General features: G+C 36.8%; 1 protein-coding gene across 1 annotated transcript; it reads left to right on the top strand.

The window, feature by feature from the left end:
- Nucleotides 1-3: 3 nt before the first annotated feature.
- On the top strand, nucleotides 4-22,449 carry LOC134288919 (titin-like; the record flags this gene model as incomplete). The annotated part of the gene is made up of 3 exons (XM_062854855.1): nucleotides 4-344; nucleotides 403-1,732; nucleotides 19,571-22,449. Coding segments are annotated over 3 exons (1,818 nt in total), but the record flags the coding sequence as incomplete, so codon positions are not given.
- Nucleotides 22,450-26,163: the final 3,714 nt, after the last annotated feature.

The raw sequence follows: 26,163 nt of genomic DNA, 5'->3' as shown, positions 1-26,163 counted from the left end.
TTGTCTCCAGCCTGGTACGATTACGACCTGGTCTCCTACCAGAAGAATCGTCTCGATACCGACCTGGAAGTGACGCTGCAGGAGGAAACCAAGAAGAAAAAGAAGGGTCTCAAGGCTCAGCATCTGAAGCCGAAGGAGAAGAAGGAAAGCGAGACCGAATGGCAGAAGACTGTCAAGAAGAAGAAGAACGAAGAGTACTATAACAAACTGGCCCAGGTCGAGAACGAACAGTTGGTCAAGGAGCAACGACTCCGCGAAGAAAAGCACCAGTTCGCGATCCCTGGGGACAAAGTGGTCGGCCAGTCGCTCGCCAAGGGAATGGCATCCGCCTATGAGGAAACTCTGTAAGTTAATCTCTTTCACTGTTGCGATATCCGTTCTAATTTATACATACATTTTCAGAGATGAAACTAAGGAAACCGAATCCCTTGAAACGACGACCGTTCCACGCAAGAAGCTCATCCCGGAACCACTGGAGACCTCCGTCCAGGGCAAGGAAGTGCACGTTTCCCAGCAGAAACAGACCCAGAAGGAGGTCTACGACGACAAAGAGATCATCCGTAAGATTACGGCCACGGAAACAACCGAAGTTGAACACAAGGGTACGACTCAGGAGCGTATTGTAGAGGGACCGGTCAAACCGGCTACCCCACCGGTGTTCACCAAGAAGATTCAACCGTGCCGTGTGTTTGAGAACGAGCAAGCTCGCTTCGAGGTTGAATTCGACGGAGATCCAATGCCCGCTGTCAAGTGGTTCCGCGAGAACTTCCAGATCCACAACTCATCGGACTTCCAGATCCATACCTTCGGAACCAAGTCCGTGCTGATAATGCGTCAGGTGTTCATGGAGGATTCAGCCGTGTTTGCCGTGATCGCCGAGAACCGTGGTGGAACCGCCAAGTGCAGTGCCAACCTGGTTGTTGAGCAGCGTCGGCAGCAGGGTCGTGGAGGTGTTACCCCGCCCAGCTTTGTCAACACGATTTCGGACACTAGTGTCACCGCCGGTCAGCTCGCCCGCTTTGATGCCAAGATCTCCGGAACAAAACCGCTTGATGTGTACTGGTTGAAGAACGGACAGAAGATTTCACCCAACATCAAATACAAGGTTCTGGAGGAGGACAACACCTACACGTTGTTGATCATTGAAGCGTACGCTGAGGACGCTGGAAAGTACGAATGTGTTGCCATTAACAGTGCCGGAGAGGCTCGCTGTGACGCCTCGTGCAATGTGGAGACTCCCCACACGCCGATTATCGAAAAACCAGCGACTCCTGGAACCGAGCGTCCACCGAATCTAGTGGAACCGCTGAAGGACAAAACCGTCCCAGAAGGTCAATCCGTTGAGTTCCGCACGCGGGTGACCGGCAAGCCAAGCCCAACCGCTCAGTGGTACAAGGGCGACAAGCAAATCAAACCATCCAAGTACTTCCAGATGACCAAGGACCGGGACTACTTCACGCTGATCATTACGGAAGCGTTCCCGGAAGATGAGGGCGAATACCTGTGCATAGTGTCCAATGCGGGCGGTGAGGTACATACGACGGCCAGCCTGAAGGTGGTAACGCCCGGCATGCAGGATACGGCCCCGAAGCTGACCGAAATGAAGGATTGCATCGTGGAGGAGGGAGCCCCGGCGCAGTTCAAAACGCAGATCGTCGGCAAATCAACGACCAAGATGACCGTTCAGTGGCTGCGCGAGGGTCTGCTGATTCCGGAGTCGCCCGATTTTCAGGTGAGTGGAAAAGTTGGTTTTAGGTAAAATCTTTGAAATATTTGGGGTAAAATAGGGAGGTGTGCCATTTGGACAGCCAATCCAATTCGAACACTCATAGTTAAATCGTGTTGTATTATGTTTTCTTTTAAATTTGAAAATATTATTTATTTTAGAATTTTATACGAAAGGGTACATTTTTCTGAGCTATTATGATTTTTCTCAGATTTTTAGAACTTTAGCTTGATAACTAAAACCAATTTCAAAGAGGCTTTTTGATATCAGACTTTTAAAGGTGGGCAACAGCATGACAACTCCGCCTAGTACAAAATCCGACGAGCGGTGATTCAACAAATCGCTTCTAAACAAACTTCAAATTGTGAAAATCAATTTGAATTTAATAGGTTCCTGGGCACCATATTCAAGAAAATTATGATTTCAACCCAGTTTGGCGTGCAGATTTAGAATATGGAAATATCTTAACACCGCTAAAGAAGCCAAATTGGACGATAGTGGCGTATACTACGTCAGAAGACTTATCAATAAAGGGTAAAGTTAGGATTGATTCTGCATTCACTCGCTCACGGAAAACTTTGAAATTCATTTTCATTTGAGCGAATTGACGGTAGGGGACAACATAAGAGCGGCACAGTTTTTTTTCTGGTTCTAGCACTGCCGGTTTGTGGTCTCAATAAAGGGATACAAAAAATAGACAAAAGCATCGGAACAGACCAAATTTTCACTTTTATCAAAAACTGTTTACCTTTTTTGTTTTTTCATTATCTATAAACAGTACAAGTTTGGGTAAAATAAATCTATTCTACATTCTACACTCTAACGCTAACGCTTACGCTAATAAATCTATTCTACATGAAGTAGGAGTGATACAGAAAAATTCATAATTACCAATGGGAAATTTTCAAACTGTTCTATCTTTGAATTCAATTAAATAATGATTGAAACATAACTTATACCTAGTTTACCAGAAAAATAGTTCAACTCGCGAATAATCAATCATTAAAAATAAAAAATAAAAACTGTTCGATGGAGGTTCTTCAGCAATGGAGTAATGTTAAGCAACTCGAAATTTCCCTTCGCTATGCAAAACTTCGGAGGTTCTGCGTGGTTTTTGTCAAATTTTATTCATGTTGGGACAAACTTATGTCGTAGTATTGGATTGTTTTAAAAACGAACGTTGCGACATTATGAAGCTTTATAAGCTATAATAGCTGAAATTTTTGGAATGCACTTTTTTTTCGTTTTTGAGTTACGGCCAATTTTGTTAAAAAATGTCCAAATGTGCCATATAAGCCTTTTTTTGAAAAATCATAACTCAAGAACGAAGCATCGTAGAAACAAAGTTTTTTAATGAAAATGAAATGAAATTTTCTCAGGAATCCAAAACAAAATAGGAAGTGGAGAAAGTTTTCCAAAACATTCCTCACCGTTGAGAAAATTCATAAAGAAAAGCCGGAAAAACTATTGCTCGCGGAAAACTTTCAAAAAACATATTTTTAATTTCATAAACTCAAAGCAAATATAGGCTTACATGGTCATTTTCCACAAAATTGGTCATAACTCAGGAAAGAAAAAAAAGTGTATTCCAAAAATTTCAGCGATCAAAGCTTATAAAATCACTTGCTGAACAATATTTTTTGATTTTTTTTTGGATTGGTTTAATTTTCACTAAAAAACTTTTTTTCTGCGATGCTTCGTTCTTGAGCTATAATTGGCCATAACTCAAAAACAAAAAAAAAAGTGCAATCCAAAAATTTCAGCAAATAACCTTCTCAAAAATATTTTTTTGAAAATTCTGCACGAGTCCGGCCACAGTTTTTCCGGCTTTTCTTTACGAATTTTCTCAACTGTGGAAAACTTTGTCCAGTTCATATTTTTTTTCGATTTCTGAGAAAATTTGCTATTATTTCCTAAAAATAATTGTTTCTACGAAACTTTGTTCTTGAGTTATGATTTATCAAAGTAAGTATTGTCCGGGGAAAACAAAAAAATTCCACCTGAGTTTTCCGGGAAAATAGACGACCCTGAATTTTTCTCAATTTTCTTTTTATTTATTTATGCATGAGCCCTGCCAGTGGAAAACGTTTCATGAAAATCTGAAACCCTTCCGCCCAATTTGTACGATAGTAAAAAAATGCCTAATTTTTTCAAAACTTTCAAGAATGTTCAATGCTGTAGCTTTTCATGGAGTGCCTCAAAAATTCTCAAATTTGGACTGTTTGTTCACCTATTATATGTGCATTATTGGTACAAATTTGAGCTCGATTGGTCAATATTCCGCAAAGTTAGAATCGTTCTGGTAAAACACTATTTTTTAGACAACTAATTTTAGAACTGTCATATCTCGGAAACCAGTGAACCGAATTGAATGAAATTTTTAACGTTTATCAACAATATATTGATACTTGATACGACGCTATAAAATATTATATTTTATACGATGAATAAAGTTATGTATACCGGTTTGACATTTTCACCCATATAGAGGAAAATAAGTTAAATTTACAATATCATACAAACATTACTAAATGTGTTATTCTTTCAATCCAAATAGGCTCTAACACATCTATTCAGAGATATCTTGAAAACCGGAGCAGTACATCTTTGGATATCAACACTAAAATTTAATGACATTGATGTAAAAATTTTACATTTTTTCAAGAAAGATCCATAAAGTTTCATTCCATGATAACTTTTTTCAACGTTCAAAAAGTACCTATGTTTCAATGACATGAGGAGCATCAATGTATTGTTGATAAATGTTCAAAAGTTCATTAAATTCGGTTCACTAGTTTCCGAGATATAACAGTTCAAAAATAAGTTGTCTAAAAAATAGTGTTTTACAAGAACGGTTCTAGCTTTGCGAAAGATTAATCAATCGAGCTCAAACTTGTACCAATGATGCACATATACTAGGTGAACAAACAGTCAAAATTTTATAATTGTTGATGCACTCCATGAAAAGTAACAGTGTTTTAAATTTTGTGAGAGAAAAATAAGTGGCCTATCCCAAACATTTTGGCCACCCCCTGTATATTTCAACCATGTATTCAATTACGTACAATATGGAGCGGTACGGTACTTCCAGGATACTTTCTTGTACTGTCTGCGTATGTATTATATTAGATTAGTTTCAAAACTATCAAGAATTTCTCAAAGAATTCTGGAAAGACTTCTACAAGTAGTTTTGCAGGTGAATGCATCAAATTTTAGAATTAACATTCCTATATGTTTATTTTTGAAACTACTGTCAATAAAATCTACCAATCACTGTAAAACGCCGACCATAAACTTCTTTCCAGTTGTCTGGGTCTGATAGGGTAAGGGAGGTATTTTGGACCCCTTTGGGAAGTGGATGAACAATTCAGTCAAAAAAAAAAGGTTTTCACTATGAATCATGGATGATTTCAGTGGGCATTACTTAGAGAAACATGTGTTCTGTCGAAAAAGGCCAACCAGAACTCAAAATTGTTGTAGTAAATATAAGAAAAATCAAAACTCATATTTTGGCCCATGAGCACCTCATTAAATTTTAATTGCATGATGAAATGAAGGCACCTCAGCAAAACTTTACACATAGTTAAAACTACGTGAGTATTACAACTTTTTTCGCTTATTGAGGCAGGAAATTTTTAAAAATTACGTAACGTTAAAAATTAAGAAATTTTGTTGCAATCGCCAGTTTTTACACATTGCAGTATGATGTTTCATAAAAAAAAATGTTACGCAAAACGTAAATTCATTAACCAATAGTTACCAATAGTTTGGTGACGTCAGTCACCATGCATAAATTACGTAACGCTTCAAAGGAAGTGTGAAATTCTAGTGATTTTGTTAAATATAAGGGCATTCCACAAATATTGTAATGAGTGGGAGGAAGGCCATCAAAAATAAAGTAATTTCAATGACGTAATTTGTCAAACATGCATTAGATAACACATTGTCTCAGTCATCAACTAATTTGCGAGAAGGATAACTGTTCTAAACTAAATGACTGAATATCTGAAACTTAAAACTTGGCGAAAAGTTGTTAGAACAAATCGAACCCATAACAATCTCATTGTAAAATTTACGTATAACAACCCAGATCACAGGAGGTCCCAACTTATTCTTTTTATCTGTTTTCAAAGTACATTACATTGGCATGAATGTTTTCTCCCTTTAGAAGGAACTGGAGAGATGGATCTGACAGGTGGTTCAAAATTTGTCCACATCTGATTATGTTGAACACATTTTGGCCATACCATTTTAGTAAATATTATCGCTCCACCGAGCTTAAGAACAGTTTATTTTAATTTCTTGCAAGGCCATAATTACATTCACATGAAATGAATATTTCTTTGTAAAATTTAATACCTCTTCGAAGCTGACTACAAATTTGTCACCTTTTTTGTTTTTGGTGCTTTTCCGTGCGTTTCATTGGAAGTGGAAACATTTTCTCTATTTTTGATACTGAACAGCATATTTAACTGACATCCAAATCCAAAATGAAGGTCATCACATAGTTGAATACATTTCATGTTCCAATAAAAAATTACCAAGGTTTAGTAGAGATTATGTGATAAATATCATAAAACTCCCTAGGTGGGTCAAAATACCTGATTTTTGTTAACCCTAAAAGGGATACCTTCATGGCCTCAGTTTCGTCACCTCGTTGAATGTGTTCCATCAAAGACGAGCTCTGAAAGGCGCCTGGGGTCCAATGGACCCCAGGTATCCCTTTTAGGGTTAATTCTCAAACGTCCTATCCTTCCATTATTACTAGCATCCAAGATGTATTCAGGGTTGTTAATGAATTGTGTAATTTCTAAATGTCCTCTCTTTGTTATATAAGTGTCACATAAGCTCTTAAATAACAAAAAATAAAAATTTTAATGTAGGTGGCTTGAAAGTATTTCCTCTTAGCTTGATAATGGCTTTTCCTGCCTTGGCAAAATTCAAATACAGCTAATTAATCTTGTACGACGTTTCGGTCTCATTTAGGATCTTCCTCAGCACTAATTGAGTCCCTGGGAAAGCTACTAAATGAGACCAAAACGTCAAGACTGGAAAAGTCATAATCAAGCTAAATTATGTCGCAGTCGAATCCAAAAATTGATGAAAGCATTTCCTGCCAAACTGTCCAAATATCAGTGTCACAAAACCATAACTCATCACCCAATCACGGTCGGTGATTCATCCAACTGACAGAATTCACTTTCATCTGCCCCCGTCACAATGAATAAATCAAACCCGCGGAAAACCGAACATCAGTCGGGCAGGAGAAATCGTAACGAAAGTGCACGGACCGTGAAGTATTCGCGTGACGCACAGCAACCGGTGCTGTTTTTAGACCGGAGAATCTAATCGAGAATGTTTAAATTGGACACGATCGAGATGCCGTCACCTTCCCAGGTATGGCGGATACGTCTGATCTTCTTCATTATACCCTTGTCGGCCGTCGAGTAGGTACGTCGGTGGACGGGTAGCTCCTCACTTTCCTCACCCGACGTGCATCTTGGCCAGAAATTCCGATCAAAAAATAGATCTTCCTAATGTGTTCAACTTTGCAGATGATTTATAACTTTTCTCACCTGTAACGAAAACAGGTCGGCCAGCACTCGTCAGGTGTCGTGCAATTCAGTTGGATCGCAAAATCGCGAGGACAGGACAAGACGTTTACACTTGTCTGGCGTCCATCTACCTACCTGGCTATATCCAACCTATCTAAAAAAAAACGATATGCAGCGTGAGCAGGTAGTTCAAGTACAAATCGGCTCGTGGAGGAAAATGTCATCCAATTTCATGGATTCCGCGCCGCATTCTGGCAGCTGATCAAGTTTTTATTTCAATTCCATGGCGACCGTAACAAGCGTGAGAACATGTACTAGACAGCAAAATGTGTCGTTACTGGGGAGGTCCTGCATATTACGATCTTGTTAGAAGGGCAATTATTATACGAAATTGAAGACCTCGAATTTGTCAAAGGCTAGAAATAGCTGTTTGTACGTGCTTACTTGCTTGTCATTGAAATTAAGCCAGTGCACGGGGACAACCTAAACGTAATGGAGATAAATTATGAGCATGACTTGCATCAGTTAGGTACTGGTTATATCCTTAGATCTGAAGCCCCGCAATCCCAGGAATTATTCGACAGTCTTGAATACCTGTCGAATCTTTCACCGTTTCACCGTCCACCTCTCTTTTTGAACCCTGCAAATACAAACCGCTTCTTATCGGTATTTAACAAAAAACAACCTTCGAATCTTTTTTTTTTTTTTTCAATATTTACTTTTTCTTCCTAAAGTCCTTTCAAATTTAAGATTTCTTGAATTTGTTTTCTAAAATTTCCATGCAGCTATTATTTTTTGTTTTTTTTTCTCAACTCATTCCAAACTAGATTTACCTTCGAAAAAATCCAAGGAGTTTAAGAATTTTGCAGGAGTTCTTTAAGATATTCAACGATCTATTCAAATTTGGAAATTTTTCAACAAGAGTTACCACAAGAACGCTTTCAACCACTTGGAAGTCGTTTGACTTATCATTGTTTGTCTATAACTTAGTTCAGAAGCTGTATATTAACATAAGATGTTCGGCAATCTTGTAGGATAGTGTTTTCCTATAATTATTACCAAAAACGCTATATTATAGCTCTTACATTTACGGGGTAAAAGTGTCAATATCACTGACTGGTAGTGAAGGATCAGAATAATCGACTATTATGACCATCATTGGGTAGGTAATATGTACTAGCACTCTTAAATTCCATATATATGAGAACTATAATATATATATATATATCATAGCTATATAGCATCCTTGGCAATATTCGCAGGAAAAACAACACCTCACAAGTTTGGCGGACATAACATTTCATATTTCAGCTCAATGGGCTCTGAAACGGGTTCTACACAAATGAAATAAACGATTGCTAGATGATTCAAGTAAATAAACTTTTCAAGACCTTTAATAGAAAAATATCCCGGAAAGAAGGATGTTGGGGTCATCCCAAGTAACATTTAGATTGCCAATTAGTTTTGTAGAGGTTTTCAAAACCCTCATAAAACCTTATATCTTTTTTCTTTTATTATGGTTTCAAGAACAAGCTCTGGTCTGTTTGAATACAAAATGTTACTTGGGATATAACGAAGACAGTCACGCTGAACGTACACTACGCCATCGTGGTGCAAAAAACCTACCATCTTAGGAGGGTTAAAAAACACTTGTAGAATAGTGGAGCGGACCTGGTGTGATGGTTAGAACACTTGACTATCACGCCGAGGACCTGGGATCGAATCCCACTCCCGACAAACTCGCAAAACGTGAGTTCTTCCTTCGAAAGGGAAGTAAAGTGTGGGCCCCGAAATGAACAAGCCTAGGGCAAAAAATCTCGTTAATACAGATAATAATAAAAACACTTGTAGAAGTACTTAAGAAAAATAGTATTTAATAACTGAAGGTTTTTTTTGAAGATTTGTTTCAGGATTTTAACGATGAATTCCAAACAGAAAACACTAAACAATTGTTGTGAATCTGAACAATTATTTTAAGAAAATTCAAATAGCGTAAATGAAAGACAATCATTTGAAAAATCTTTGGATTATGAACTTTTCAAAAGGGACAAAAAGCCCTTTTCACTTTTTGTCAGCTCATTTATAAACACCCCCAGATAAGTTTCGAAAAAATTTAAAAAAAATATAAAGTGATGAATTCCTGGTGAAAATTATGATAATATCATCATTTTATTTACCAATTCCATAGAAAAACGATATAGTGCAACTCCTGCTGCCGTGAAACCTGGTGGGTTCGTAGTTCTTAGAATATAATTAGACCCGTATTTTTTTATTTCGTCATTAAGGTGATCAACTTTCAAAGAGGGTGGTCCTAAAAATCAAGGTGTCCAAAAACTAAAAAAATTCAATACATCATAACTTTTGAACCAGTTAACCGATTTTCAACTTCTTTTTTTGTTTGAAAGCTATTGAATATTCAAAAAATCATATCTCAAAAACTAGATAACATACATTTCTGATTTTTTTATATGTTGCGCCAAATTTCATGAATTTTCTGATAAAATTATAAAACCTGGGTACCTCTTTAGTCCCGAGACCATGAAAACGTGAACAAACTAATATATTTGCATTTTTTTTTTGCACAAAAAAAAACAATTTAGTCCATTCAACGAATTTTTCCTAAAAACTAGAATTCAATAGCTTTCAAACAAAAAATAGCAGTTTGAAGTCTGGTCTAACATGATTTTTTTTAAATTTTCAGTTTTAAAAAACCTAGATTTTTAGGACCACCCTATCTGAAAATTGGTCACCCTAATGACGAAATAAAAAACGGGTCAAATTATTTTCGATGAACTACAAACCCACCAAGTCTCACGATAATCGGAGTTGCTCTATATCGTTTTTCTATGGAAATGCTGATTTATATTGTACTGTTCCCATCAAATGCACAGTATGAAAGTGTGACGATAAATGGAACCATGTTGTCTGACAGTATTTTGACGTCGAGTAATGTCGCATGGGGTATGATTCATCTGATTTTTTTTCGATTTTATTTTGGTTCTCATCCATCTGACAACTCTCCGATTCGAGTTACTCACTTCTTTCTATCCCAGAGTCTTCGCCATGTGGCCAGTTCTGCTAGTGGAAAACGTTTGTGAAATGTGGAATTTATGAAATTGATGTCGGCTGCCGTGCCTGAGCACAAAAATAGAGTGAAAGTAACCTGACAAGGATTTTTTTTTTCCCATATTTTCTCCAATTCTTGCAGTAATTCAAAAAACTGCCACTTTTAGATTTTTTTTTAACTAATAAACAGTCAGTTTGAACTTTTGATAGCTTTACGGCTCGCAATCGCCTTAAAAATTAAATGTTGGCCCGCATAGAGGGTTCGGCTAAGAATCACTGTCAATAAATCATCTAAAAATCAGAATCTTTTTACCCTTCTTACACCCATAAGAAGGGTATAAATATCGCTCGAAAAACCGACTTTCGATCCGAGGCCCGGAGGGCCGAGTCTCATATACCAATGAACTCAGCTCGACGAACTGAGCAAATGTCTGTATGTGTGTGTGTGTGTATGTGTGTATGTGTGTATGTGTGTGTGTGTGTATGTGCGTTACAAAAAAAAGTCACGCACGTTTCTCAGCCGTCTGTCAACCGATTTGAGTTCTCTTGGAAGCAAATGAAAGCTACTACATCCTAGTAGAACGCTATTGAATTTTTTTTCGATTGGACGTTTGGTTACCGAGATATCTCTCGAAGAGTATTTATGAGTCATACTTCTAAAATTTTTAAGATTTTTGACCAAGTGTATCATAATAAATATTTCGGCCGTTTGTCAGTCGATTTAAGTTCTCTTGGCACCAAATGAAAGCTACAGCATCCTAGTAGGTCACCCAAAAATTTTATTTCGATTGGACATTTGGTTACAGAGATATCTTTCGAAGAGTACTTAGGATTTATACAACTAAACTTTTTGAGATTTTTGACCAATTGTATAATAATAAATATCTTAGCCGTCTGTCAACCGATTTCGGTTACCCTGGCCCCAAATGAAAGCTACAACATTCTAGTAGAACCCTATACAATTTCATTAGGATTGGACATTTGATTACCGAGATATCTTTCAAAGAGTACTTGGGAGTAATACAGGTTAACTTTTTGAAAGATTTTGGACCAAGGGTACCATAATAAATATCTCAGCCATCTGTTAACCGATTTGGGTTCTCTAAGCACCAAATGAAAGCTACAATAGCCTTGTATAAGGCCCTGAAATTTTATTTCGATTCGACATTTGATTACTGAGATATCTTACGAAGAGTATTTCAATAAATTCTTTCAATAAATTCTTTTTACCCTTCTTACACCCATAAGGGTATAAATATCGCTCGAAAAACCGACTTTCGATCCGAGGCCCGGAGGGCCGAGTCTCATATACCAATGAACTCAGCTCGACGAACTGAGCAAATGTCTGTATGTGTGTGTGTGTGTATGTGTGTGTGTGTGTGTATGTGCGTTACAAAAAAAGTCACGCACGTTTCTCAGCCGTCTGTCAACCGATTTGAGTTCTCTTGGAAGCAAATGAAAGCTACTACATCCTAGTAGAACGCTATTGAATTTTTTTTCGATTGGACGTTTGGTTACCGAGATATCTCTCAAAGAGTACTTATGAGTCATACTTCTAAACTTTTTAAGATTTTAGACAAAGTGTATCATAATAAATATTTCGGCCGTTTGTCAATCGATTTAAGTTCTCTTGGCACCAAATGAAAGCTACAGCATCCTAGTAGATCACCCAGAAATTTTATTTCGATTGGACATTTGGTTACAGAGATATCTTTCGAAGAGTACTTAGGATTTATACAACTAAACTTTTTGAGATTTTTGACCAATTGTATAACAATAAATATCTTAGCCGTCTTTCAACCGATTTCGGTTATCCTGGCACCAAATGAAAGCTACAACACTCTAGTAGAACTCTATACAATTTTATTAGGGTTGGACATTTGATTACCGAGATATCTTTCAAAGAGTACTTGGGAGTAATACAGGTTAACTTTTGGAGAGATTTTGGACCAAGGGTACCATAATAAATATCTCAGCCATCTGTCAACCGATTTGGATTCTCTAAGCACCAAATGAAAGCTACAATATCCTTGTATAAGGCCCTGAAATTTTATTTCGATTCGACATTTGATTACTGAGATATCTTACGAAGAGTATTTCAATAAATTCTTTTTACCCTTCTTACACCCATAAGAAGGGTATAAATATCGCTCGAAAAACCGACTTTCGATCCGAGGCCCGGAGGGCCGAGTCTCATATACCAATGAACTCAGCTCGACGAACTGAGCAAATGTCTGTATGTGTGTGTGTGTGTATGTGTGTATGTGTGTGTGTGTGTGTATGTGCGTTACAAAAAAAAGTCACGCACGTTTCTCAGCCGTCTGTCAACCGATTTGAGTTCTCTTGGAAGCAAATGAAAGCTACTACATCCTAGTAGAACGCTATTGAATTTTTTTTCGATTGGACGTTTGGTTATCGAGATATAACTCGAAGAGTACTTATTAGTCATATATCTGAACTTTTTGAGATTTTTGACCAAGTGTATCATAATAAATATTTCTGCCGTTTGTCAATCGATTTGGGTTCTCTTGGCACCAAATGAAAGCTACAGCATCCTAGTAGATCGCCCAGAAATTTTTATTTCGATTGGACATTTGGTTACAGAGATATCTTTCGAAGAGCACTTCGGATTTATACAACTAAACCTTTTAAAATTTTTGACCAAGTGTATCATAATAAATATCTTAGCTGCCTGTCAACCGATTTCGGTTATCCTGGCACCAAATGAAAGCTACAATATTCTAGTAGAACCCTATACAATTTCATTAGGATTGGACATTTGGTTACCGAGATATCTTTCAAAGAGTTTTTAGGATTTATACAACTAAACTTTTTGAGAGATTTTTACCAAGGGTACCATCATAAATATCTCAGCCGTCTGTCAACCGATTTGGGTTCTCTAAGCACCAAATGAAAGCTACAATATCGTTGTATAAGGCCCTGAAATTTGATTTCGATTCGACATTTGATTACTGAGATATCTTACGAAGAGTATTTCAATAAATTCTTTTTACCCTTCTTACACCCATAAGAAGGGTATAAATATCGCTCGAAAAACCGACTTTCGATCCGAGGCCCGGAGGGCCGAGTCTCATATACCAATGAACTCAGCTCGACGAACTGAGCAAATGTCTGTATGTGTGTGTGTGTGTGTATGTGTGTATGTGTGTGTGTGTGTATGTGCGTTACAAAAAAAAGTCACGCACGTTTCTCAGCCGTCTGTCAACCGATTTGAGTTCTCTTGGAAGCAAATGAAAGCTACTACATCCTAGTAGAACGCTATTGAATTTTTTTTCGATTGGACGTTTGGTTATCGAGATATAACTCGAAGAGTACTTATTAGTCATATATCTGAACTTTTTGAGATTTTTGACCAAGTGTATCATAATAAATATTTCTGCCGTTTGTCAATCGATTTGGGTTCTCTTGGCACCAAATGAAAGCTACAGCATCCTAGTAGATCGCCCAGAAATTTTTATTTCGATTGGACATTTGGTTACAGAGATATCTTTCGAAGAGCACTTCGGATTTATACAACTAAACCTTTTAAAATTTTTGACCAAGTGTATCATAATAAATATCTTAGCTGCCTGTCAACCGATTTCGGTTATCCTGGCACCAAATGAAAGCTACAATATTCTAGTAGAACCCTATACAATTTCATTAGGATTGGACATTTGGTTACCGAGATATCTTTCAAAGAGTTTTTAGGATTTATACAACTAAACTTTTTGAGAGATTTTTACCAAGGGTACCATCATAAATATCTCAGCCGTCTGTCAACCGATTTGGGTTCTCTAAGCACCAAATGAAAGCTACAATATCGTTGTATAAGGCCCTGAAATTTGATTTCGATTCGACATTTGATTACTGAGATATCTTACGAAGAGTATTTCAATAAATTCTTTTTTATTATTATATTCACTAGTTATCTTGCACTAGTTTTTGACCAGTCAATGGGAAATTGTTTTTCAATAAATAATGCTGACCCCATACAAAGTGTATTCTAGCAGGTTATTGTTTTCAACAAAATTATAAATAACAAATTACAAATACACAGGAATTTTATGAAAACTAACAATATGTTAAATAAAAGCTTTGAATTTATACATTGGGGAAAAAATGCAAGAACCGGACAGCCAAAATAACTAGCTAATGCCAAAACTGATTAACTTAGTAGATATATCATTTTTGTCCTTTCTACACCATAACCATGAATACCAAGTACTTCGGAGCTAATTTAATCGACTGATTAAGAGATATTAGACAAAGTGAATCTCGCTGATTCTTACCCATTTGTTAGTCGATTCAAGATCTTTTGGCAGTTAACAAAAGATACAATATTCCAGAATATGTAAGCTATTTTTTTAACATTCCTTACAAGATTCTAGGAGGTGTCTGGCATTTCTGACAGTTTAGTCCATGGTACATGATGTTATTATGGAAACCAATCCACTAGATGCCAAATTAACAATATTTTATAAAACTTTTGGTCAATTACACAAAATAAATATGTTAAATACAAATAATACAACAATAATTTTGATAAGTGTAAGAAGGGTTCTGTTCACCATAGGTGGATTAAATCGGGTTTTTTTTTTTTGATTTATTTATTCATTATTATTATTTTTTTTATAAGTAGAAATAACGGATACGTGCCTACGGCAAATTTGTGGAAGAGCCAGTGAAAAAATCCTGCCGAACAATTTTTTTCTCTATATATGAGCCTGACTTTTCAAGATATGGGTCATCTTTTTGTGATCGATCCCGTAAAATCAGTTTTTTTATTGTAACTTTTTAAGGTATTTTTTTTTTAATTTTCAAATAATTCATAACGATGATGTGTGATAAAATACTTGTTTCATAAAGGGTGATCGGTCAAAATTTGGTCAAACATTTTTTTTTTCATAACTTTAGACTGCGTACACCAAAACAGCTGAATTTTGGACCAGTAATTCTACATTATATGTAGCTCATACCATAAAATTTTCATCAAAATCGATTAAGTATTGGTTGATATATAGATGAAACCATCGACCTACCTTTTTAAAATTTTGTACAAAGGCGCTCCATAGTAAATTTTCGGAAATTTAAGGTCAGTAAAGCACAATTTTGATTATAGAACTACCAATACTGCTCCGATTTTTATCAAAATTTTACAGTATAATACTATTATGAAAATATGTTCTTAGTAAAATGTTGAGCCATTTTGTATGAATACTTTTAAAGTTGTAGCAGTTTGATTATGAAAAAACTGACCGGGTGCCACTTAAGCAAATATAACTTTGTAACGGCTGGATCAAATTGAATGAAATTTTTATACAACATTTTGATATGCATACTTCACATACAGAAAAATTTTCATTGAAATCGGTTAAGTATCTCTGGCTCTATAAATAAAACAGTAAAAATGTGTTCTTATTTGTGAATCCTCTTTGCACAAAATTATTGCAGATCTCTGGGTTCAACAATATCTTTGCAAATACTAGACCAATTTTGATGAAAATTATATGGTACAAGCTACATATAATGTACCATTACTGATCAAAAAAACAGCTATTTTGGTGTACGCAGTCTAAAGTTCTGAAAAAAAATTGTGTGATCAAATTGGATGAAATTTTTACACAACATTTTGATATGTATACTTTACATATAGAAAAATTTTCATTGAAATTGGTTCAGTATTTCTGGCTCTATAAATAAAAGAGTAAAAATGCGTTCTTATTTTTTAACCCTCTTTGTAAAAAAAAAATAAAATTGCAGTGTTCAGGATTCACAATCTCCGCAAACACTAAACCAATTTTGATGAAAATTTTATGGTATAAGCTAAATATAATGTATAATTATTTTTCCAAAAATCAGCTGTTTTGGTGTACGCAGTCTCAAGTTATGAAACAAATTGTGTGTCCAAATTTTGACCGTATCACCCTTTATAGAGGTGTAAACTCCGTAGCTTAACCCTTTGGAGTTGGAGGGGTCATATTGACTCCGGCGATAAAACCGAGCATAACAAACGTGTTCGACACCAGCGAGATTGCGACAACAACGACAATCCGGCTCCAAAGAATTAATTTAAGAGTTAAGTTAAAAAAAATCAGAGTTTCAAAAATTTGTGTTTAAAATGATCTATTCTACATTTTGATAATATTTACAAAGGCAAAATAGGGTGAGATTACTAATAGAATAAGATAAGTAAAGTGTATCAAACAATTGTCCGTACAGCATTTTTTTTCGTCAAAATTATTTTTCATACAAATTGTCATATCATTTTCATACGTCAGTCAAAAAACTCTGAAATTTTGACCAAACAAAAACTATATATTAAAGCTCCATTGGTAAAATATTGAGCGAGATTGAATAAGTTTTCTAAAAGTTATAGAAGGTTTAGTAAAACTTGAAAGTTTATTGAACAAAACTTCTATACTCTATATTTCCCAGAGTATTGGATAGAATATTTTCATTTTTTTTTTTTTGAGGGAACACTAACAAATGAACATTCAATACGCAACCTTACTAGATTTTTTTTTCACTATAAAAAATATAAAAAAACTGATGTAGTTGACGATATTAATAAATTCATCATATTTTGCACATATATTCTGCGAAACGTTTTCCACCAATTATACCGCATTATTTAGCCAAAAATGCATAGGACCTCCTCTGCATTACATATCCTGCTTAGTAGATCCTGTATAAAACCGATTCAGTAAGAGAGTTTCAAGTAGTTTAAAACTCTTGGCACTTTCATATATCAAATTATGATAAATTTCCAAATAATACTCTGAATACATACAGATTTTTCATATTTTTTGTAGAAAATATAAAACCTCAAATGAAGCTAGATATGAAAGCCAAAGGTGTAAGATATAATACACAAAAAATAAAATTTTCATCAAATACATGTTGAGATACAACATTTTTTTAAAAATTTTACAAAAATGTTATAAGTTTTACTAAAAGTTCTATAAATTTTTGAACTTTTATCAGATTTTACTCAAAATTTCAGGTTACATTTTAAGTGGATTTGATTCATGTGTAAAAAGTTAGGCTGACACAAATTTCGATTTTCTCTCATGTCACACCCCTCGGAAAATTTTGGTCAGAATTCGACATTTTGAGGGGGGACACAAATAAATTATGGAAAAAAAATAAGTAAAATCAGAGTCATCGAGAAAATTTCTTACCAAATTCGATAAGTTTGACGATTTTCCCTAATTGTTTGGGTAATTTTTCATCAAATACCATTGACGTAAATAAGGGTGGTCTAGGAGGTAATTCAAATAAAGAGTTTTGGGATAAAGCTTGAAAAACATCATGCTTTTGAAAAAAAAAATAAAACCGAATCCACCGACATTTCAGGCTGCACTGTACACCAAAACAGTGTTGCTAAACAAAGTAAAAAAAAAATATATAAATTTGAATCCTGTAAAGACGATTTCTCAAACCCTCTAATACCCAATTTTATGATTTTGATCGAAATATTAATTTTCGTTATCTAAAATCGATTTAGGCATATTCTGGGAGATAATTCTCTTTAAATCTCGAGTTTGTTAATGTTTTTTTTTTATTTTTCTAATTTTTATTTTTTAAAACCCCTACATTTTTATATGTTTTCAAGAAGCCTATTGGCATACCAATTTTTTAAGACGGAAACATTTTAAGAGTTTATGATTATTGTAAAAATATTTAGATTTTATTTTTTTAGGAAAATCATTTTAGTGTGTATTAATCTCCCATAATTTTTTTAACTATAATAGGATGATTGAGGAAAAATTGAAAATACGATAATTGTTTCGATATGTATTTAAGAAACAATGACATCTGAAATGTAACCAAAGATCAATTTTTCAAAAAAAAAAAATACGCATTAAAAGACATCGAAAGCTATTTCGAGATTTACAGAACAGTCCTATGTATCAGCTAAAAATATAAAAGTTTTGATTGCCTAGGCAAGAAAAAATACAAAAATGCTCAAACTATACCCCGTCTAAAGGCGGGGTTGGGTATTAGAGGGTTAAATGCTTTTTATTTCTTCATCCGATTTTATTAGATACCGTCGTGCGGGGCTACTTTTGAAACACGGGGCTACTTTGGACACTTTTGAATATGGATTTTTTGAATTTGAAATATGGTTCAAATCTGTTTGATGTCTTTGGGACTATTATGACGCAATATTTTCCCCTTCATTTGGTTGAAATTGTTTTTCAAACAAACCCTGTATTGCTTGTCAGGAGGCGAAAAAACATCGAATGAATCATAAAAATATACATAACGTATCAGAACATTTGCTCTGTAAGCATTGTTTCTACAGTTCATAAATTTCAGAGGGTTGCTCAATTCGTGCAAAAAGTATCGACGTAGCATATACAATCGAATATTTGTATCGATACACATTATAAATGACCGTTTAACCTAAATAAAGGATTGAAGGCCCCCAGACAGCCTTTAAGTCTATATTAAAATATCGCGCTGCTCATAATACCAAAGGTAGCACAGAACCACCTAAAAACGCATATATTTATTGAAATCATGTATGATATAGTACACAACAGTACTGCTACAAAGTAGTATTTTAAATAAACCCGGAATTTTAACTGCAGCTTTGTTTTAATTATAAATGTCCAAAGTAGCCCCCCTTTGGTTCTATATGAGATGTCTCCGATTGGTGTATGGGCAACTTTTTTGTTTATTGATGGATTTAGTTCAAATTTTGCATGCATCCTACATACATACTCACAATTATTATGTGTAAAAATTGTGGAAATACATTCACTATTATGGGAGTTATAATGTCATAAAGTTGAAAAACCATTAAAAAGTGTATAAAGAAGCCCCGCACGACGGTACATAGCCAATTCGACAGTTTAATAAGGAGATTTTTCGGGTCTGTCACTCTGACCACTTATGTGACATATAAAAAGATGTAGTTTCGGAGCGGACCTGGTGTGATGGTTAGAACACTTGACTATCACGCCGAGGACCTGGGATCGAATCCCACTCCCGACAAAACTCGCAAAATGTGAGTTCTTCCTTCGGAAGGGAAGTAAAGCGTGGGTCCCGAGATGAACTAGCCTAGGGCTAAAAATCTCGTTAATACAGATAAAAAAAATGTAGTTTCATTGCTCTTCCCTAGGGACTAATGGGCTTGTTTTATATATTGAGTATATGTTTTATGTATAATCCTTCTTCATAATGACTAACCCTTTTCCTACCCCCATTTCAGATGATCACCGAGGGCTCCAACGCCGTGCTGCTGATCGGAACCACCTACGAGGAGGACTCGGGCCTGTTCACCTGCCGGGTAACGACCTCGGCCGGCCAGGTCGAAACCTCTGCCAAACTGATAGTCAAAAGTAAGAATGCCCAGTAAATAACACCACACAATCCGTAACCAACCACCAATCGCTCTCTTGGAAGCTCTCTGTCTGTCTATCTATGAGTTGTTGGTTTTTTGTTTCCTCTTATTGCTCGTGTATTACTTTTGTTTGTGACCACAAACGAAACAATATCACCCATTGTTCGGTTTTTGGTAGTTGTTTTAGAAATGGTTTTTAGTTTGATGTAGTAACTGACAGGCAAAGCAAAACAAAACCAAAAACAAACAAAAAGCTAACACCCACATCAAGTCGTGGCGCGAAGCTGAATCATGCGTGTGATTGGTATAGAATAACAGAACATGTCAAATGGAATGGATGAAAACATACAACAGTAGGAAAAGAACATGAACATGATTTCAAACTAGAAACAGCAGATTTCTCGAAACAACGAAAGTAGATAGAAGAAATAGTTTTAGATAAGTTTGTTCCCCGCGGCATCAGCTTTAATAGTCTAAATTGTGTAAAAGCAAGCGCGTTCTCAAAATGAAAAGAATATTCAAAAATTGCCAAGAGTGTTGTTTGCCTTAACAATCCAAAAACAAAATTGAGCAAGTAGAGTTGTAGTTAGTGCAAAACCTTGTCTTCCACTTGCTATTTCATTCGAACAAACACGCGGTTCATACCGAGCAAGGATTTTATCTCCGTGTTTATTTTCCAACAACTGTCACATATCTGTTGTATGTTTACAAATATCGTTTCTGGTAATCAAAACCCTAATCCAAAGTAGTATGTAAGATTGCCAAGCTACCAGCGTGAGTGCATATAGATATGGAAAGAATACATCATCGTAACAGGCCACTTTCTTACTAGTCGTCAAATACCTTTGAGCACCAATGGTTTTATGAGGAAGGAGAAAGCAAACTATTTATTTATTGCGCCCCCTATTTATTAAACTACTTTAACTATTCATACAATGAATTTTATACAAGTATATTATATTTTAGCTTATTTAACACAAACTTTATAGCAGTTTACAGAAAACGAACAAAAAATGCTAGTGATAAATCCCTGCAGCTTAAGAAATAAATTTGCAAGCAATTTTTTACCAAAATAAAACCAAATCTGATTTTTACATACTTTGAGCATTACTAAAAGCAAAGTGGCAACCATTGATCAAATTCGATCCTCCAACCATCGAAGCAAAATGCAAAACGAAAAAAAAAATAAACGAAAACGTCACAAACGTCAGACCACGAATTGGCTTGTCTTCGACTGCTTTCCCGTCGTGCGAAAGCGGTTCTCCCGAACGACGGTCCCAAAACTTATTTTTTTAGCAATTCATGACACAAACAAAAGGTACAACAGCAGATACAGCTCTCCACCCGGGCAGTGTGCGACACGAACATTGGCACACCCCTCGTCGGTAGGGCTTCGAAGCGACGAATTTTGGATTTTATGAAATTTTTGTTATTTAAATGTTGCTTTCGAGTGGTGACGGAACGGGGACAAATTCTAAGATTTTCTTTGACTCTTGATTTGTCATTCTGACAAGATTGTACAACAATGCATTTCTTAAAACATTTCCCTCTGTGCTCTTTTGGCTCCCCGTAGACCGAAATCGCATCAATGTTTGCCTCTTTGTGACACGCGTTCGCCGAACCTGTTCTCATTCGAGCAGTTCTTTTCCGATAGTCTCACCAGCCAGAGCGTCGTCGTCTGAACCGACGAAACCTGTCATAACATGCGCCGAAATTGTTTGAATGCACCCGCCTACTCTGATGGTGGTCGCTATAAATGCGACCAAAGGTGTGGCGTGCAAAATTCGCTGAAATTCGAGCAGTTCGTTTTTATTTTACCGCTTTTCGCAAGTCACATCAGTACCGTGTGCAAAAGCCGCAAGGTGGATCGCACATTGCGGTGTGTGGAAAATATTCCAAACATGAGTCACGGTCGCACTCCGGTGGAAACCGATCGTAATCGAACGTGTGAAAAACGGAGGGGTCCGGACACCCACCCGCCGTTGCCCGATTTCCCGTTACATCTATGCGCATCCGCGTTGCTACCAGCATAATGTTTTCCACATTTTCAGGCTAGGCGGTCTAGCAAGGAACCTATTTTTAGTGCTCGCCTACCTCGATTTTCGCGCGTGAAGCGTGTTTTCATATTCATCTTCTAGTGTCTACTCCCTCGGTAAAATAACGATTTTTCACCGTTTTTTTTTGGCTGGTCGCATCTTCGAGGGGACTTTCTCCCTTTCCACGGGAATGGACTAGTTTTCGAGTTTCCTCATTTCGAAAATGAGCTGTAAATTGTGGCGATCATTGACAGGTTACAACAACTTTCCATTTCGAGAGTTTTAGCACTTCCCATCTAGGGGAGAGACACTACGTGACGTTTCGGATAACAAAAACCGACAGCCTTTTCACAGAATTGTGCATTTATTTATTTTCATTTTCTTTTTTCATGCGAATCGCAAAAACAATCTTCACTTTGAAAATGGTGGTTTATTTTAATGAGGCGGTTACTTACCCCTCAGCTCACATGTCCAACCCCTCGGCTACAAGCCTCTCGAACCGAAACGGCTGGTGACGGAAAAGTGCTGCTTTATGAGAGCGAAAAATGAAAACGGGAAAAAATATACCCAATGGATGTAGGAAAGTAGGAACAGAGGCAGCCAGGAAATTGGCGCTTGAGGCAAGGATGAAGATTTTGTAACTTAAGAGAGAAAACCCCCGTAATGAAACACAGAATGGCGGTAATAAAGTTTCTGAAAATAGCATAAAAATTAGGATCTTTTTACTTTTCTGCCGACTTGACGGTGAGTTTGGGTAATATGTGGACGAGAGATGGATGATGTAGGGGTTGCAATCGATCAGAAATCTGTCTACTTGGATCTTGGCATAGATTTACTGCACAAACCGGCTAAACCTTGATCTTAACAACGAACGAGTTACGGCAGATGCTAGTGGCGCCCTCGGAGATTTACACACGCTTCTAGCCATCTGGTTTTAACCGATCGTTATCCAAACGATCTAGGTGAGCACGAACAGTTCAACAATGTTGTTCAATGCTTGGAAACCTTTTTGCACCAGCAAACAATTTCTAGATCTTTCGATGACCTCTCCTTTGGCCTGGTTCTTACCTCAAGGTGATGATCTCACGGTCACTGCAACGGCACTTTGAGTAATGTCACGCGAGGCCCACGCGTCTACAATTTGTTTGACTCACCTTTTGGTGGACCAAACAACACAATAATATGCGTCATACCTTCGATGTTATATACACCTTGTTGATTTGTTTTGTTATCCACGTCACTGCCGCCCAGTAGGCTACGGGTGAGTGTTGATCCAATTTTAAATGATGCGCAACCTCCATCTGCTACCTCTCCTTTGTATCCACGTCGTTTCAGCTCAAAAAGCTAGTCAGGGCCTACTATGTAAGCTTATCTATATGCACTCTCGCTCCGGAGCCGATCTTAGGAACCCAAACGCTTGAAGCCTCCTCCTGGCCAGTTGCACCCGGAACGTCACCAAGTGTGTCCTGTTCAAATAAAAATCAAGAAAACAAAGAACAGTGTTAGGTCCCATAAAATGCGCTAACAAATTGCTTGCAGCCCGAAATCTTTGTTTGTTTGCAAACTGCATCTGTGTCCCAAACAACCTTCAGTGCAAACAGATGGAAATCATCGATAAATTATCAACTTTTGTACCCTCGAGAGTGCAAACAAACGTCAGAAGATTTCGCACTGCAAGCATTCGCAAACCGTAATACTTATCTTTAATGGCTTTCGGCTCGGACGCAAACTCGTCTTATTTTAGGCCGCTGCTTTCTCTTGTCCCCAGTCTGCTTGGGTCACTTTGAAGTGTCCCCTCGAAGTTGCTTCGGAACTGCTACCGCCGCCGTTTTGCACTAACTGCAACTGCTTGCCATCTCCGTATGTTGAAATAACCGCTTGCCGCTTCCAGATCTTGCTCAGAGCAACAGAAAATAGCTGATTTCCGCTTATTTAAACCTAGCGTTAATGTGTTTACACTTGTCCCAGTGAGACTCCTTAACTTATTGATTATTGTTTAAGTGATTTAGCCTGTAGTCAACTAGCAACCGAATATGTTTGTTTTTATAGTTTGTGTAAAACCGAATTTATATTTACTACCTTATACAAAACACACATACGGAACACAACATGACTTACGAGAACTTTTGTATATTTTGTTTAACATTTAAGCAAACTGAGAACGAACTTATTAAAAAGTGATACAGAAATCAACCAAAAAACTTGACGAAAAATAACGAACAAAAACTGTTTTCTATGTTTTCTGCATCCCAAATCATCCTGCTTTTATATCACAACCTTATTGTTTACTAACTACTCGAAAACAATTCCCGCGCTTTTGATCCAACAACCGAAAAAAAACTTCCTCACTAGATTTTTAATACTCCGTTATAAACCCGATAAAATACAACAACTATATCACAAAGCCAAGCAGGCTTGATTGCCCGCACGCATGCCTCCATCTTGTTGTCACCTGTGCGGAACACGCACACCAACGCGCCTAGGTGCGTGTCGCCTCAACTATTGTTTATGCTGATGACACGCGAACCGCCGCCAAACACTTTCCATCACTCTTTTTCCTGATTTATCCATCACCGTGCGATTTCCTGCCCGATACATCCGCACCGAAAAAAAATAAAACTTCATAATCCCCTCCCGGGGAGGTCTTGGCCTTTGCCATGGAGGGGGAGTTGCGGCCAACGACGGCGACGACGACAATGGCCGCCGAAGATGCGCGCGCGTCCGAACACTTGAAACACAGGTACACGACTGACTGAAAGCGGCGCTGCAGAGTTCTCGCTCGGACGCTTCGCGCCAGACCGAGATGGGTGGGGATCCGCCGTCCTGCTCTGCGCACGATCAAAAATTGTGTGCGTGCGTGACGATATGCAGATCTGCGCCGGTCTTCTTCTTGGGGTGCGAATACAGTGCCGGTTGAAAGGTTTGGAACGTCGGGCACACTGCACCAACTGAAATGAATTGACGGCGGTAGTACATATGACAAAATGGGAAAAGTCGAGATGAAATGAGCCGCTATGAATCATTTACTCCTTAATGGTCGGATCTATTTTTAGGAAGCCTTCAATTTGGAAAACAATATTAATGAGTAATGGTGGGAGCACACTTTGGACAGGTGTTTGTCATGTTGTTTTGTAAATAAGGGTTTTTGTTGAAAGCGGATGTCACTAATGAATTTTCAAATGACTCAGAAGTTGCTCCGAGATGTATGACAGACAAGTTATTGTGTTGATTTCTATTTCAATCCTAGTCATTCTAATTTTGAGTGGGTATTCTTAATTTGTAAGAAAGAAGTTGAAAGTGTAAAGTAGTTTGAAACAACTTTCATCAACAACATCAACTCAGTTTTGTCAAGCCAAAACCTGTAGCTCAAAGCCATACATGAACATTTTAAATAATGATATTGAAATCTATATCACAAACACCTAATCCATCGAAACATCATGTTTTAAACTTTCAAACTCAGACTGCAGAAGGTATCGCTGTTGACGCCACAATTGTTTTAGAAACTTTTTCACAAAAAAATACATTTTCTAATAACGGACGATGACATTTTTGACCAGTTTTTATTTCCAAAAAAAAATCAAACATTCAACAAACTATGCGTCTTCAAATAAGTGTAATCAGTTTTGTACTTTTCAATTCGCCCTGTAATGCTTATCCTTTGACATATAATAACTGAAAAGAAACAACCGCAATTCCGGTGAAAACAAAATGAAATTTTGTTAGAAAACAACAAACGTTTTGGTTTGAAATCATCACACTTTAGAAATCAGTGATAAGTAAAAACAACTAAAGTCGTTGTTCGTTTCAAAATAATCTAAATGGTTTAAGTCAACAAAATTTAGTTCGTTTACAACTAATTTTCTAGTTTGTGAATCAACAAACGTGTTTGTTCTGAAGGCTGTACTGATTAAAAAAAAAACGTGTTTGTTGTTTCAACTAAACTGTTTTTTCTCCGTGTACAAATGGTAGTCAAAAAATGGCAATTTAGCAAAACTTTCATTGATAGCTTAACAGACTAATAGTAGCATTTCTCTTCGTGATTTGCCTCGCTATTTTGAAGGCATAAATTTCTGTTTCTACTACTACTGACGTAGCTGCAATTTGGATCGTGCACAATCGACCAGTGAGCAAGGAGATAATCCTACACACTTAGAAATTCTGAAATTTGCACGAAACGGAATCACCAAAGAACGTAAACGTTTTCAAGACTGAATCATAATTTGGACTCAACTTTACGCGCATCATGTAAGTGCTGGTTGGTTGCGTTAAATGAATAGAAATACACTAGAACTCCAATGGCGCAGTAGTCACTTTTCTAATTAATTTATTTTAATAACTTTAATTGCAATAACTTGCTATTTTTAAGAGGCCATCTTGTAGAGGACCTTTTGTTTTGGTAAACAAACTTAACTTGACACTTCT

This window comes from Aedes albopictus, chromosome 2 (assembly GCF_035046485.1).
Source record: "Aedes albopictus strain Foshan chromosome 2, AalbF5, whole genome shotgun sequence".
NCBI lineage: Eukaryota > Metazoa > Arthropoda > Insecta > Diptera > Culicidae > Aedes > Aedes albopictus.
This window is presented reverse-complemented; position numbering and strand designations above follow the sequence as displayed.